This window comes from Bemisia tabaci, chromosome 4, assembly GCF_918797505.1.
Source record: "Bemisia tabaci chromosome 4, PGI_BMITA_v3".
Lineage (NCBI taxonomy): Eukaryota > Metazoa > Arthropoda > Insecta > Hemiptera > Aleyrodidae > Bemisia > Bemisia tabaci.
The window spans coordinates 355,129-371,049 of record NC_092796.1 but is presented as its reverse complement, the minus strand read 5'-3'; the positions used below and the strand labels follow the sequence as shown (position 1 = coordinate 371,049).

General features: G+C 39.2%; 1 protein-coding gene across 1 annotated transcript in view; it reads right to left on the bottom strand.

Annotated features, from left to right (window-relative positions):
* Nucleotides 1-15,308, bottom strand: part of LOC109031317 (uncharacterized) — a gene marked incomplete at its 3' end in the record, with an annotated part of 35,992 nt that extends 20,684 nt beyond the window's left edge. The window contains 2 exon segments of the mRNA XM_072299107.1: nucleotides 46-285; nucleotides 14,763-15,308. Coding sequence (XP_072155208.1) covers nucleotides 46-285; nucleotides 14,763-14,800 — 278 coding nt within the window.
* Nucleotides 15,309-15,921: the final 613 nt, after the last annotated feature.

Here is a 15,921-nt window from a genome sequence, read left to right as displayed (position 1 = left end):
TGTATTTAGTTAGTCTGTTGTAAGATATTCTGATAATGATTTTACCTTTTAGTTTCGTTGACGTAGATGCCGTCCTTGAAATCACCTTTGTGGATCCAGTACCAGTAGGGTGTGGTTATGGAGAATAACCAGACAATTGCTGCAATACCTATGACTCCTGTGCACACGAAAAGGATCCTCCTCTCAAACATCATCTGCTTCTGCAGGAGTCTCGCCCTCTCTTTCATTTTAGGGATTTCATTTGTCTTCTTTTGTATCGAGCCTCTCGTCAGCGATGAGTTTCGCCTGCGTGAAATCCATAAAAAAAAAAAAAAAAAAAAAAAAAAAAAAAAAAAAAAAATCAAACAGTAATTAATTTTTTTACAGATAGAATTATATAAAAATTATATTTATGAGGGTGGTTTCGCACGATAAGAGGAATAGTCATCAGTCATGTCGCCGTAAGTTATAAACGTCGTAGGACAAAAAGATTGCAAACGAAGTTGATAAATCAATAGGAATGGTGTCCCTGAACTTGTCCATGCTAAAAAATATGATAAATTATCATCATATCTAATAATATGAGACGTTAAATGCCGAAAATGTCCGGTCAGATACGCGTCGCCAACCCCAATTTTGAAGCAAAAGAGCAATTTGCGGTAATAAATCAGTACTGATCATGAATTCTTTGGCAATATTTGCTGAAAGGAGACTCTAATGTTCAAGAAAATTGCCATTTTGAAGAAAATGTTTGTAATCAAGCAAGAAAAGTCATTAGGAAGATGTGTTCCCACATTTGGCAACATATTTTATCAGTTGTATGAAGTGCAGTGTTTACCTCGCCAGATGGAGTCAGGAGGTTCAAATCTGTCTTCAGATTACTCGCTGAAGTCTTCTTGACCAAACAATTACTGATAAGTCAGTTTTTTTTACAATGTAAACTTTAATTTTTATGGAAACCAGTGATTTTCAGGTGTTTAGCACTTATTCCTCACTACACAATATCCTCAATTTAATAATACTTAACTAAAAGGAAGTCCCCAAAGTTTAGAAAACTTTTAAGGCAGCATTAATTCCACCTCATAACTCAAGAATTGCCAAGTTTCATCTCTTGTATCATCTTTTATTACACATTTTCAAGTGTCGGTCACGGTGTGTCGGTTACGTAACCAACACAATGCGACAGGGCCGTCATGTTAGCGTGGACCTCCCCACGGGAAGCGCTGATACCTGATGCAATTAATGGCTTCTTTATCAATCACGATAACTTTGTACTGAATCAAAATAGAGCGTGCCAAAGCTGGAAAAATGAATTTTAATACATTTAAAATGAGGCAATGAAATCCTGTTGAAATTGGTGAACTTTTATTTTTAAGGTGTTGCACATTTTAGCTATTCCTGATATCGTGAAATCACCCTCGCAAACCTTTAATTATGACAGGAAAAGAAACGTTGTAAAAAATTCAAATCGGCGACAATTCTTGTCCGAGACGCGTCATACCGGAGAGTTAGAAGGGGGAAAAGGCGGAAAAATAGTATACTAAAATGTTAGCACACTATTCTGGATGTTGAAATTGTTTTTTGTGAGAATACTCATGGGTTAGCCATACAACAATGGCGGATCCAGTGACACCTCGAGAGTAAAGGATATTTCTCGTGTAAATCTAGCTTGGCAGCAGCACCCCTCTTCTTCAGATTTTTAGGGGGAGTTTTTAGGGATTGGGCCGGTGTGGCTGCCACTACCTAGAATTTGGTAGATTTGGGAGAAACTCCGGGAAGTAAAGGGGTCTTGAGTCCTTTCGCACAAACTTTTGCGAAAAAGACTCCCTGTCATGTCAAATGGACCACTAGACAAGGTACGAATTTCAGCATTCTGACACATGTTTCTTATCCAAAATTTCACGTAAAACACGTTGCGCACGACAAAAATTACCGAAATCAACTCCTGACAAAGATATTTAATGATTCCTGATGCGTGAATTCAAACCACTCGCTCATTAAGACTCAATGCTCTTCGTGATTTACACCGCGCGCTAAACATTATCATGACAGTTTCTGCGATATAAAAATCTGGCAACCTCAATAGTGACGCTATGGCTCAGCTATAGCAAATTGCTTCTATTATTTGGAACAACACATGGTGGGAAATGAACATTGCTCGATTGAGAAGCTTGCTGAAACCGTTGTAGTGCGCGATTTGACTCGCGTAGAGCTTTGAGTTTCTTGTGAGCGGGCAGTTCAAATTCCTCGTAACCAGTGTGAAATAAAAACGTAAATATCTTCGTTAGGAGTTGACTTCAGTGATTTTTGTTGTGCGAATCGTGTTCTACGTGATATTCTGGTTAAGGAACATGTATCAGATTGCTTAAATTCGTACCTTGTCTAGTGGTTCATTATAAGCAGTATCAGCTTACAAATGGTGTAATGTTAGAAATTTCAAAATTTACTTATTTTTACCACTATTACTTAGGTAAGATTTGTCTCGATACACTATTTGCCTCTGGATATAGGAGTGTTACCAAAGCAAAGGAACCGTCCATTTACAGAACGCTCCAGGGGGGAAGGAAGCCGAGGAGAGCGTTACGCCATTTTGTTTTTACGTGTTAAAGGATAGGGACATGCTTCACAAAAGCGTTACAAGAGGGAGGGGGGGGGGAATTCCGAAAAAGTGCGTTACGTAATTTATGGACAGCCCCATAGCAAAAGCAAACAAGAGACAGGAGCGTTAAGCTAAAGATAATATTTTCAAGTAATAAAAAAGCTATACCTCCCATACCCTAAAAGTGTGCTTTTACCTTCCCTCTACTTTCCTGCTTCTGTTCTGACTCGAGTGGGGGCGATGGGGAAGGGGAGTGGGGGGCATGCCTCCGTCACATCTTTCTGGGCTCGGCATTGTCTCATAATTAATTTGACATCCCGAAGATGTAATATCAACCGTGGAGGTTGTTACATTAGCATTCATAGATTTAACCAGACACTTTTGCGTCCACTATGTTCAGTCATCATTTTATTATTTTCCATTAAAAAAAGTATTATACCTAGAAGCAAATTTTCGTTTATCAACTCCGTAACAAATCCGTAAACAGTTATCCTGCGCGTTAATGAAGTTTGTATTTTTATCAACCAATCAGAGACCGGTGGCCTCTTTCTACCAGAGTCGTCAACAGGTTTGATAACGTGGCGCGGAGCACGTTTACGAACCCGTAAACTGTTGACGAAAATTAAATTATATTCAATTACAGGCGATTTGGCGGGAAAGGCTAGGCTGTACCCATTTAATCACAACCGGAGAACGAACATTTGTTTTGATGACGTTCTTGGTAAATTGTTTACCCACGGGTTTCGTCAACAGTTGACGAACGAAAATTTGCTTAAAAATTCCATCAGTTACCCCAGTCTCTCCCTTTTTGGGATTTGACCTTTCATTAACATTGTACAGACAACTTTTTGTTACTGCATGTTTATGGTCAAAACATATTCCTCCGTGAAGGTGACCTAATTTCATCTCCGTATGTCGGCCAGATGCAAACCGCGGGGGCGAGTTTTATTACCTCTCGTCAAAATCTCGCATCAAAGGGAGAGGAACAAAAAACCGGGCCAGAAAGAGCGACAAACACAAAGAGAGGCCTTTAACACGTTTCGATTCGTTTTGAGTAGCGCGTCCAACGACGAGAAACTCAAAGCCATGCAAATTCATGTTAGACTCGTAAAGAGTGGACGGGATCGGGATGTGAATGCGAGAACGTAACGTAAGTTACAGGGCATTGGAACGAAAACGCGGAAAGATGCTGTTAATCCGTTCGGCAGACGCGAAAATTGGCAGGAATCGCCCAAGACAGCCAGACAGAGACGCTGTTGAGCCGCCGTCAGACGAGACGGCTGCGCCTGTCGAGATGGTCTTTCACATGCTTGACATGGTCGAGTATGACCTGACGTCCAGCGGGACCTTCCAACATTTACTCATTTATCTCCACGATATTTACATGCAGTTTACCCATCCGCCATTCTTGAAGGTTGGCAGTGCTGTTTTTCCGCCATTTAAATGTCGTGTCGTCGCCTTCAGGCCAAAGTATCACAAGCGCCATGCCACGCCCCACAATTTTAGCCGCCATTCTAGTTTTTTACAGAGGTCGGCCTCCAATGGTGTAGTGGTTGTAGCGCTAGCTCTATGATCGGGAGGTTCCGGGTTCGATTCCCGGCCAGGCGACCCGAGTCTGAAGGTCTAAAACACTGGTTGCCTGAGACTGGTTGTAGGGACGGAGGGGGGCTGGGACTAAAGCGCAAGGATTAGCCCGCCTGGGCTATTTGAAGTAGAAAAAAAAAAAAAAAAAAAAAAAAAAAAAAAAAAAAAAAAAAAACTAAAGCGCAAGGATTAGCCCTCTTGGGCTATTTGAAGTAGGAAAAAAAATAAAAAACTAAAGCGCAAGGATTAGCCCTCTTGTGCTATTTGAAGTAGAGAGAGAAAAAAAAAAAACTTGTTGGTTGAATCCGTTTGAAAATTGCCCTGAATTTTCTTCGTGCTGCCGATGAAATTCGATAAAATTTTCAAACAAATTCAACAAACAGTTTTACTTTAAATAATAAAAAAAAAGATGGCGGCTTGCAATTTTTAAACGTCGTATGGAGCTTGTCATACGTTGGCCGGAATATGACGATGTAAGTTAAACAATCGATTCTTGGTCGCAATCGCAGCTTCCCTCACCCAAAATTGATAGTAATGATGGGCTTAAGTGGAGGATAAACAGCATTGACAAATTGCAAAATTGACCCTGATTTTGCAGGAATTAGAGACCACCTCCAACGCCAACTAAATTTAAGCACTTTTAGACTGCGGCAGAAGATCTTTCGACGTCATTTCCGCATAGAATGTAAATGCAAGTAGCAAGATGGCGGATCTTCTGCCGCAGTCTAAAAAAGCGTACTGAGTGAGCGTGGAGACGAGCAGGCTAAGACTGATCTTAAGGCCAATCTGCCAGTGGCAAATACGATATTTGACGCGCCGAAGACGCTCCTCTAACAGATAGCAAAATATGGAGAGAAAAAAATTATGACCGAGAAAAAATGCGGAAAATTCTTAAATGAACGGGAGAGGAGAAATTAAGAAAAAAGCGAGACGACAATTTTTAAACATCTATTCGCGATACAATTATTCGTGATTAGTGGATGTGCATATTGAATATACGACGTTTAAAGCGAGGGGGCGTGAGTCGTGAACTCGCAATGCTCTGCTCGCGCTGCTCGTGAGACTCGGGAGAAAAGTTTTAAAAAAAATCGGATTACTTGTTTCCCATTTTTGGCTGTGTCACTCCCGTAGCCTTTGAAGCCCCACAAATACAAATAGAGACAAACACAGTATGAAAATAGAGCAATGAAAAGGAGGCGCGTTGGTGAAGGCGCAGAGATACAACTATTCGTACATTATGGATGTCCGTGTTGCATCTGCAAAATTGAAGGCGCGATGACGCGAGGCGTGAACTCGCAACGCTCCCGCTCCACTTTACGCCACCAATTTGTTGCATTTTGTTTGTTTTCACCTTAGAAAGAACTTAGTCTATCATTCACACGTCCCATGACGATTATACCTTGAAGTCTTTAGGTAAGTGTTTACCCGACCGTTCCATTCTGTCGCCAGTGGCAAATTGGCGATTTTTCTATATTGGCAACCAACATAAGTTGAGCTGTGATGGAGTCAGCAAAAATGGAGCAAATATACTGGTTCCACTTTGAATTTGTTGCAAAAAACGGACCCATTGCACCTTCAAGCATATTTAGCTGTAAATGTTTTAAATATACTGTTCGTAAAGTCTAAATCCAAGCTGGAAGTACGTAAATGCAAAAGTCAGCCATTCGAGATCGAATGCAATATTTCGCCTTCGCGATTATCAGCTTCATTTTAGGGTTTAAAAATCAAATTCTTTGTGAGGAAAGAGCTGAAAGCCTTTAAGCTTGATACGTATTTTACTAAAAATTTCGAGTGAAATCAATATAGTAAGGTTTTTTTCAATACCTTGATGTTTGTTTACTTCCAGTTTATAATCATTTCAAATGTACCATGAAACTCAATTTTACGTAATGTAACCGGCCCCGCCTGGATTGCCCATTTGATTGATTGCGTTACAAACGCATATATGGAGAAACAGCAGTGTTAGGTACCATTTTGCAAGAATCGCCACTGTTTATTAAGAATAAATATTGTCTTTAATGGTTCCGAAAATCTTTTTCCTCTGTTTTCATTGGTTGGAAACTCTCTTACAGTTTCCATGCGTAATGGTGGAACGGTAATATGTTTTCAAAATGTAATATCAGAAAAAGGAACATACTGTTTGCTGCAAAAATGGTATAACGTAGAACCCGCGATAAAAAAGGCAAAAACATATTAATGAATCGGCTAAGACTTCGTGTATGTTGATGAAACCCAAACGTGCCGGTTGGAATAGGATTTCGTCGGGACGAAAGAAAAAGGATGTATATAGGATAAGAACTGATGTGTAGCAGAATAAAGAAATATGAATATAATAATAATATATATTGGATTGAATCAAAACACAGATCCGCGTAATAGCAAAGAGCGGCAGAATAAGTCTGCGGTAGAGATTGATACAAATAGGGGATAGTCAGAGTAAGTGTAGGCATGGAAATGAAGGTGAAAGATGAAGGATAAAAGACGAACATCTTTGGGAGACTCGGCACGATGCGAAATATTGAGTTCCACAATTTTGCGGTAACATTCCTCCCACATTGCAAACTCTCTCCACATTGCATACTCCCCCCACATATGAGCACCTAGTAAGTAACGTTGCTATTTAATTTAGCTTAAAGTCTCTCACTTGGGAATCTCACGGCATAAAGATTTTGGTTTAAAATGTATTCCTTCCCAAGTATTGACATCGTGTGAGAAGCCAGCGATGGCAATCGCTCGTCGGGTTCATTGCTCTTTTCTTGATTTGGTTCTCTGAGCAACGGGGAAACTGAAACTGGGATCCCCATCAGCACGCACCCTTTCACCCCTTGCCTGTTTATCATTGTACTCGTATGCCAGGCAAAAGTTTCGAAGAAATACATAGAAAAGCTACTGAAAAGATTAAAGCATTTCAGCATACGTTGTTGAAAATTTGGGAGTGATGTACAGAGCCAAGGTGTACATATTTACAAAAAGCTGGAGTGCATTTCGCTCCGGTTTGCAGTAGAATTACCTATGATTTACTTCATTCGCAATTTTGCATGAGCGTATACGCTTTAAATTCGCATTTCACTCCAAGATAGGTATCTGCTATTGCCTATTCCGCATAGGCTAGGATAACATTACATCCTGTATATATTAGGGTATTATAATTATTTCAAAAACAATTAACACCTCAATGAGTCCCCTCCCCCCTCAAAAAAAAATAACAAAAACAAAATACTTAGGAAATGACAATTTCATCTGGTGAACAGCTGCAAAGAAAAGACAATCTAAAAACTGGAACTTTGCGTGTTAGAACTCATTTTCCACTTCAATTTCCCCCTTTTTTGTTGTTTCCGGTTGTTGGGCCTTGAAACATGTCGATTTTTAAATTTTGCAGTTTTTGCAGCTTCTGTAATACCTACGTATTGGAACATCTCGCTATCAATTTTAAAATAGATAAGTTTCCAATCGATTAGTTTGACTATCACTGTCATACGTATTTTTTAAAATACTCGAAATGATGAATGGGAAGACAAAGATAAAACAAGCGAATTAGCATTTCAGGATGCGAATAAGGTGCGGACCATGCGCTGCTTCTATGGCTACATTACGTTTGTTGCGAATCAAGGCCAATGAAAATGAGCTGCAAATACAGAATTTTTCGTGATTTTTTTTTTTTTTTTTTTTTTTTTTTTTTTTTTTTTTTTACAGTAGATAACTGCTTGTGTTTTCTGAGAGACTTGACGTCCGCCCGGCGGTGAAATTGAAGGAGAAATTCACGTAACAAGGTCCAAGCTTCACATATTACGATTGAACCAAGTTGGCGAGACAACATATGTCACTATAAATGCGTATTATCTGAGAAGATGACTATTCGTGCTCCTGAGTAAGTTTGTTGCCTGCACAAGAATTAAAGGCGAACTTTACATGGGCAGTATCCCCGAATCTGGTCACACGTTGCGTTTTTGCAGTTTTATGAGAAGATGAAACAAGATTATTTCATTGTTGAATTCATGACCGTTAATGCTATTCCAAGGAACTTCCTGGGCTCTTACTTGGACCCTTACGGTAACCTTTACCCAAGTGAAAAGATACATCTTCCGTCCAAAGTAAAAACGTCGTGCCTTCATTCGACACTTTTTAAATTTTTCCTGACAAAATGCTGTTTTACAGAAAACCTAGGCTAACAAATATTCATTCTTCACTTTTTCAATACAACTCCGTCTTAAAATTGGGAACTAAAAAGGAAAAAATGAAGCATTGTGGCAATTGAATTTTCTCATAATAGAGCAGTAAGTGCTGGAAAAAAAGAAAACATTTTCAGTGGAGTTACGGCGTTTTTGCTGTAGACAGCAGATATTTGAATAGAAATTTCCACAAAATAGCAATGGCTTCTCAATTGCAGATATCATCTTGTTTCCCTTTTGCCGTATTTCTTAAACTTGGCACGAGCGTCCCGAACGCATTTGACACAGTATCGGGTGCCCGATTTTTGGAGTGAGATACATCCTGGCGTCCGTCCAACGTATACTAAACATGCAGGATCGCATCGAGTAGAGCACGGATAGGGTGATGATCACACGATCAACCCCAGTGAATGAGGCCGAATCACCCTTGCCACGTCTTCTATCCAGAAATTTGGTGCAGAAACGGCAAATCTTGGTCGCGGTCTTTCAAAATCTCCTCTGCTAATCCATATTTTAGAGAGAGAACTATTGGGTGAATATTCTGAAATTTTTCGTATTCAGCATTGTAAAATTATAAACAAATTTGGTAGAGGTTCTGACGATTTCCATACTTTGCTTTAATTATAATGGATGAAACGTTAGAAAAGATTATGAAACACCGCAACCAAGAAATCGTCACCTTCCGGCGAAGGTATCACAAGTTAGTGTCATGCGAATGGTTCAAAAATTTTTCGCCGCCATTTTATTTTTTCACAGATAAATTGTTGGTTGAATCTGTTAAAAAATTCCACTGAATTTTTTTTAGCTGTCGACAAAATTCAGTGAAATTTTCAGACAGCATCGTTGAACGATTTCTCTGTAAAAAAATAAAATGGCGCCGGAAATTTTTGTCACGTGGCTTTTGCGATGTTTTGGCCGCAAGGTGACAAAAATGCCCTTTTTGCACTCGGTGCTTCAATTTTAAGCTGACTTCGCAAAGATGTAAAATGAATCTCGAAAAATCCGGAGATGCTTAGATTCAAGTAGGAAATTTCCAACGGGGTTTTGGGGGAGAGCTTAAAAAGGCAGGTTTCAAAAGTAGGCAAGGAAAACTGCCACCAAAATGAATGCACCGCGGGATACGGGTGAGACCTCAGGTTACTTTGGCCGCTAGCCAAAAGAGAGTTTAGCTAACTTCAAATGGGCTTGTTGCACACAAAAGGTACGGCCAACTGAGTGGAATTTTTACAGGAAAAGTCGCAAAGTAATCGCCAGAGACAAGGAGACCCACCTTTGTTATTCGGCAATGGTAGGAGCTTTTACTTTTGAATTTCAACATTTAACTGTTGACCTACCTCACTGTTGGCTATTGAGCGACGTGTCGGGTAATTTGTTTGCCAACCAAGCCGATAAAACCAATTTGACGCATTGTACTATCCAACAAAGCTTAACTTAAACTTTGCTTAAGCTTCATAATTCGTCGTCTCCCGGACGAAGAAACGTAACTCTATTCCAAGATTATCAAATCGGCGCAAAAAATTGCATATTTTATCGAAATGCGCCTGTGAAATTTTAATCCAAAATTGTCCTGATTTTTGCATGAAATTCGTGATCATTGAAATTTTTAGTTAAAAATTTCCAAGATTCTCCTCAATAATCATATAAAATTAATTTGCCAGGAGAAATTTGACAACATTGAAATGTGGTTACGTTCTTAGGTGCGAGAAATCGACGAGTTAGAGGGAAATACAAGCTTTGAATCGATTGAAACCATACTCGAAAATGAGAAACAAGATTTTCCAAGATCGTTTGTTCATTTTTGAAAAGACAAATCCTATAATTTTCTTAGGGCAAGCCTGAGCTCGCCGACAACTGGAAGACAGTTTCTCAGGAAGGCTGTGTGAAAAATTGTGATAGAAACCAGGTTCTCAAATAAATGGTCCGTTCTATATGAGTTAAAGACATACATCGCGGACATGACATGATTATTGTGCAAGTTTAAAAATTAATATAGTTTACATAGTAAGCTGTATTTTCGTCTGTCCAATCAGACTCATCATTAAAATTGGAAATGTTGGTGAAAGAAATGATAAAGCGAAGGATGAGTTCAATAAAAAATGCAACACGGATACGAAGAAACCGAAGAGGAGGGCAAGAAAATTACGATGCCATCTATATTCGCTTGAAAATACATCCTTCCCTCCCCTCAACTAAAATCAGATTTTTCTAACGATGATGAGAGTATCCTGAGAACGAAAAAGTTTCATTTATATCTTTTATCACTTTTCTTTAAAGTATGAGGAGATCGGTCCTGAAGTTTATTTTTAATAACCTTTGAAATGTGGTTTGGATCGAGCAGCGACGCCACGTAATTGAATTAATGATCCACCATTCGTTTACTTTCTCATAATTCCGCTAACTTATCTGAAGTTATGCTTGGAAAATATGATATCCTTCCCTTTGTTGGCTCTTAACTCAAATAACTCATATTTAAAACATTTATATTGACTGTGCTACAATTTTAATTGCTAGCGTTTCGTTTTATCTATGTCCGATTTTCTTTATCCATTAAAAATGAAGAGGGTCAGTGGCCTAAGAGCGCAGGTCAACCGGGCTTACTTTTAACATTTAATTAATTTGCATCCTTACCCCTCAGAGGACATTATTTTTATGGCGAATATTTCTCCGAGTTTGAATGAGCTCAAGTGCTTCTTTAGCAAAACATTCAAAAGATACAAAAGGGCTCTTTCAAAAATGAGAAGAGCCGTATTAATTTTTTTGTCGATGCAATTGCTGTATCGTACAGCAACTTGTTTCTCAATTAAACTCTTTGTAACTAACTCGTGAGTCTTTTTTTTTTTTTTTTTTAAACACTCCACAATCCTCAAATCTGATAAACCTCTATAATACATTGACTTTCATCCTCCTAATTAAGCTCCCGGAACAAAGAGACGTATACCCGTTTCTGTTTGAAACATTAGCACGCACATTTATGTGTACCTATCACGCGCACCAAGTACTTCGTCGTAAGTAGAACAGAGATCCTTCAGTTTTTGGTATATGCAACATGGGCGGTCATCAAGCACGATTAGTTGTATCCAAAATTTAGCCACCTTTTCAGCCCAGGTACAGGAGAAGTCGTATACGCAGGGTTGCCATGGCTCCTTTTTTAGTAACTATTTTAAAGTTAGAGTCTTTTTACTTTCGTGGGAGTAAAATCATCTCAGGTTCTAATATTACGCCTATTTCGGAAAATTACTCAAGTATTCAGGTTTTAATCCGCAGTAACCATTCATTTGATAATTGTCGCATTCATTTTTTCACGTAATTTTTTAGCTGTATCTTGATCTGGACGGATTCCACCTATGTTTAAGTTTAAAATTTACGCCCCTACACGTAAAACTAGAGAATGTGCTGAATCTTTTAGTTATACAGTTTAGTTTATCATAACCTTTATCAACGATATATTCTTTATCATTTGTTAAAGTTTGGCAATGATCTTCCTGAGGCAGTTGTTATTTTAATTCGTAAATAACCATTTTTCAAACTGCAGTTGAAGCGAACGGCCAAAGGTGCTGAGGTATCGCTTTAAAATAAACGTACATTACTACTAGTTGCTGATACATTCGGTTCCTCAGTCCTTTAGTCTTATTTTAGTCTTTTACTGTGGTTGTTACTTCTGGTTATATTTTTTTTATTTTCATTTCTGAGTTACTCTCTTTGAATGAAGCTTACTTTAATAATACTTTATAATAATCTTCTTGTAACTATTTTTGTATCGACCTCCATTGTTTTAAATGGAGCGTATGCCGCGTAAAAAATGGAGAGAGGGGGGAGAAAATAAAATTAATAGTCTCTTATGGCCGACTGATGCATTTTCAAGTGTAATATTTGTACAAAAAAATCGAATGAATTGAGTACGTGATTAGTTTTTATTCAGGGAACAAAATGTGCGACAGCAAAATGTATGTTTAACTTACTCTGCTCTTTTTGCGTGAGACGAATAATATTGTGGAGCCAATCACTCAACTAGTCGTTCATTTCCTCTCTCTATTACTTTCGCTTACAAGTACAATTACTTACTTTGACAAATTGCTAATTGATCCGGCGGTTCAAATGGACCTAAAAATAATTTTTTTCCAAGACTTGCTCTCACGCAATTCGCTCGAACCCTGCGCTCTAATTGCTTTTAAAATATTGAAGCCAACGGGATATTCGCCTGTCACATTTATCCTCATATTTCCCACATTTCGTCGCCCTCCTGACATAAGGGCGTAATTACATTTTGCAATGAACCCTGTTGCCCGTCCAATTCAATGCTTTTCTGGGCTCATATCAGTGTGTAGTTACGTATTTTTGTTAGACGGGCGATGATTTATTTCCACACACTGCACACTGGCACAATTTTAAAAAAATCCTAAGATGTAAGGTTCAACGGCCGGGCCTTTATTCAAAGATGAAAATAACTTCAGTAGAGTTATCTATTAATCAATAAACCATATTGGTTTTTGAAATATTGTATCTCCGCAAATAATTTTAATATTTGTCCATTAAAAATGTCAAAATTATCTTACTCACAATAACACTTACATCTACACGAGCCAACAGCCCGCAGTCTATTTATTGTATAGACTATGTTTTTTTAAATCAAAATGTAAAAAAAGGAGTGGACACTTCAAACCAACAAAATTCGGATATAGAAGGTTTAGTTGCATAATCGATTTCATCCTCTTAGTAGCTGATTAGAAAATGCGAATTTAATGAAGAAAACTTCTCAACTTGCTGCTTTTTATACAACACGAAAGCGAGACGATGTGCGTGGCGCTACTTATTAGAAAGTACACGATCCCCAAAAGTAAAAGCTTACGCCAGCGATGTGGTAGGTGCCAGAGTGAGAGTCTCTATGTGACGCTAATGCAAGGAGTCTAAGAATGATTGTACAGATTTGAGCTCATCTGCAACACTCACTAATTATTAAGACGATAGTGAACCGCAATTACAACATCCATACGATTTGTTTGCCTGGTATCTAATTAATAAACCATGCTAAGATCGGGTATCTCATGGGTGCATGCACAATTCATCGAACAAGTAACAACTAGCTTTATCGTAATAGTTTGAGTTGGAAATATTGTTCAATGGATATCAATTCCTAAATACAAGTATGAGCTCAAAGATAAAGGGATCTCGTCCTCCAGTTTCTATGAGAGTCTATGCCTTAGAATGATATCCTTGATGGAGAAAATCATTGTAAAAGTGACGGCTTAAAAAGTCTGAACTCTCGCCTACGCCTACAGGTTGAATCAGTTCACATACAAATGAAGAAAAACAGAGAACAAATTTGGATTTCCTGTAATTGTTGGAAAATTTATTTTTCTAAATTTCCCTTTGAATGAGAGGCAAAGACAATAGGCCTTCAGCCCTCTTGTTTTTTTACTACAAAAAATAGGTTACTCGAAGTTGAGAACTATCCTTTGTCCTAATTTAACCATCGAGGGGTAGAAAAAATATAGAATACCCTTTCACGAGCTCCTAAATCCAAATCTGCAGGCCAACTCTCCAAATCCCGCTTCAGATGACTACTGTATAAAGCGGAGTTCTATGATTGGTTGGTTGCACCACTGAATTTCTTAGAGCCCCTTATAGGGTCAGGTAATAAGGGTTAATGGGTTGTCCATAAGCAAATGATACGCCTTTTAGATTACTGATTCCGACCCGACTGAGTCACCAAAAGATGAAACCAGCCAATCACATCACTTCATTCTAAATAAGTCTCATCATATTTCATCGACAAACATATCAGAACCCTCACCGATGGACCAGCCAAAAGTTTTAAGATAGGACGGAGTATGAAATTGCTACACTGAGAAAAATTGGATTCATTAAAATAAGGAACCTCGCTCTCCTAGAACTTCTTCATTGCAGTGAGAAAACCGTTAATTTCATTTAAAAACTGTTAACAATGCAAAGGGAAACGGGTCAAAGCTCTTCAAAAGGGAACTAAGCAACGTCTGATGTTGCCAAATTTCGTTGGAAAAGTTATTTCTTTACAAAGACGTACACGTGCGGATCCTTTTGACAGTTCCAGGGAATTCCCTCTGCGCCTTTAAATACGATTCCAAGAAACTTTCAAAAGAATCTGTACAGTCATTCAAAGGAATGATTCACCAAATAAAATTCTACATCAGCTGATGTCATTTGGTTCTCGTTCGAGAAACACTGTCAAATTTTTAGTTCTAACGACGAAATATTAGGCGTTACCAAATTTTCCTCCTGTCATTATAACTGCAACAATTTTAAAGTGCAACATGACATTTCTCGTCGTCTCCACTAAAATTTGCCATGGGCCTATCAGTCGCTGCTTCACGTAGCAGTTACTTTCGTTGTAATGAATCTAATGTTATTCAGTGCAGGATTCCATTTAAAGGTTTAATGCAGCTCAATAAACTTACGATTTTTGACTGTGGTTCCTGTGACTTTTCTGAGACATCTTGACGTAGGGTACTCCTCCTCAGTGACGGTAAAATGCAACTCCTTCCAGGCTTTATTAAAACTTCCACGCGAAGATAAATTCAAGGAAACTAACTACGAGCGCGGTAAATTCACCGCTTAGGTCCACTCTCGAAACGAGGGAGAATCCTGAGGCACCGCACGGGCAAGACACCGCAGCACGAGATAAAAAAACAACAACAAAAAACCCTTTTTTTAATTTATTTCTATTATCGCGCGGGGGACGCTGCGGCGCGGAGAAAAATGGGCACAATTCGCGGGTGAAAAATATTGAATTTAATTAAAACGAATTGAAAACGGGCGGATAGCAAGTTCCCGCGCTTAGACGCTAAGTAAGAAAAATATTCGCCCCGCGAGGTTCCCGGGTCCGCGCGGCGTGGATCAGCGCGGGCTACTATCCTCCTAACTTTGCTTTGTTTGGTACAAAAGTGAGGTTAAAAATAGGTTCGTGTGAGATTCTGACGGGTTACACGCTGGATACATTACGAGGGCGCGAGAGAGAAAAGGCAGCCGGGGCGCCCCGCCGCGCAGTGGGGCAATAATGCCTTTGTCTGGACCCGCGTCGCCGACTTTTCACCGCGTCGCCAAGAGCAGCGTGTCTCCTTTCCATAGAAAACCTCTCTTTTAAAGAAGGACCTTCAACAATGCCGCAATATTTCCTCACCTTCCGGCCAAAGTATCACAAGCGCCACGCGACATTTAAAAATTTCCGCCACCATTTTATTTTCTTACAGAGGAATTGTTCAACGAGGCTGTCTGAAAATATCACTAAATTGTCTTTGTGCTGCCAATAAAAGTCAGTAAAATTTTCAAACAGGTCCAACTAACAATCACGGAAAAAACGAGTTTAGGGCTGGTACCTGCGCGGAAGGTCCGGGTTTACCGGGTAGGTAAAATTGCTCTACCTCATACCCTATAGGGGCAGGCCCAGCGCGGGTAGAGCCCAAACCTACCTGCTTCAGGGTTCAGCCCTACTTGGTAAGGGCTAGACCCTGCCCAGTTAGGGCTGGGCTTTACCCACGCAGGGCCTGCCCCTGTGGGGTAAGAGGTGAAGCAATTCTAGGGCTCAGTCCTAATTTCATTTTTTCCGTGATTTCTCTA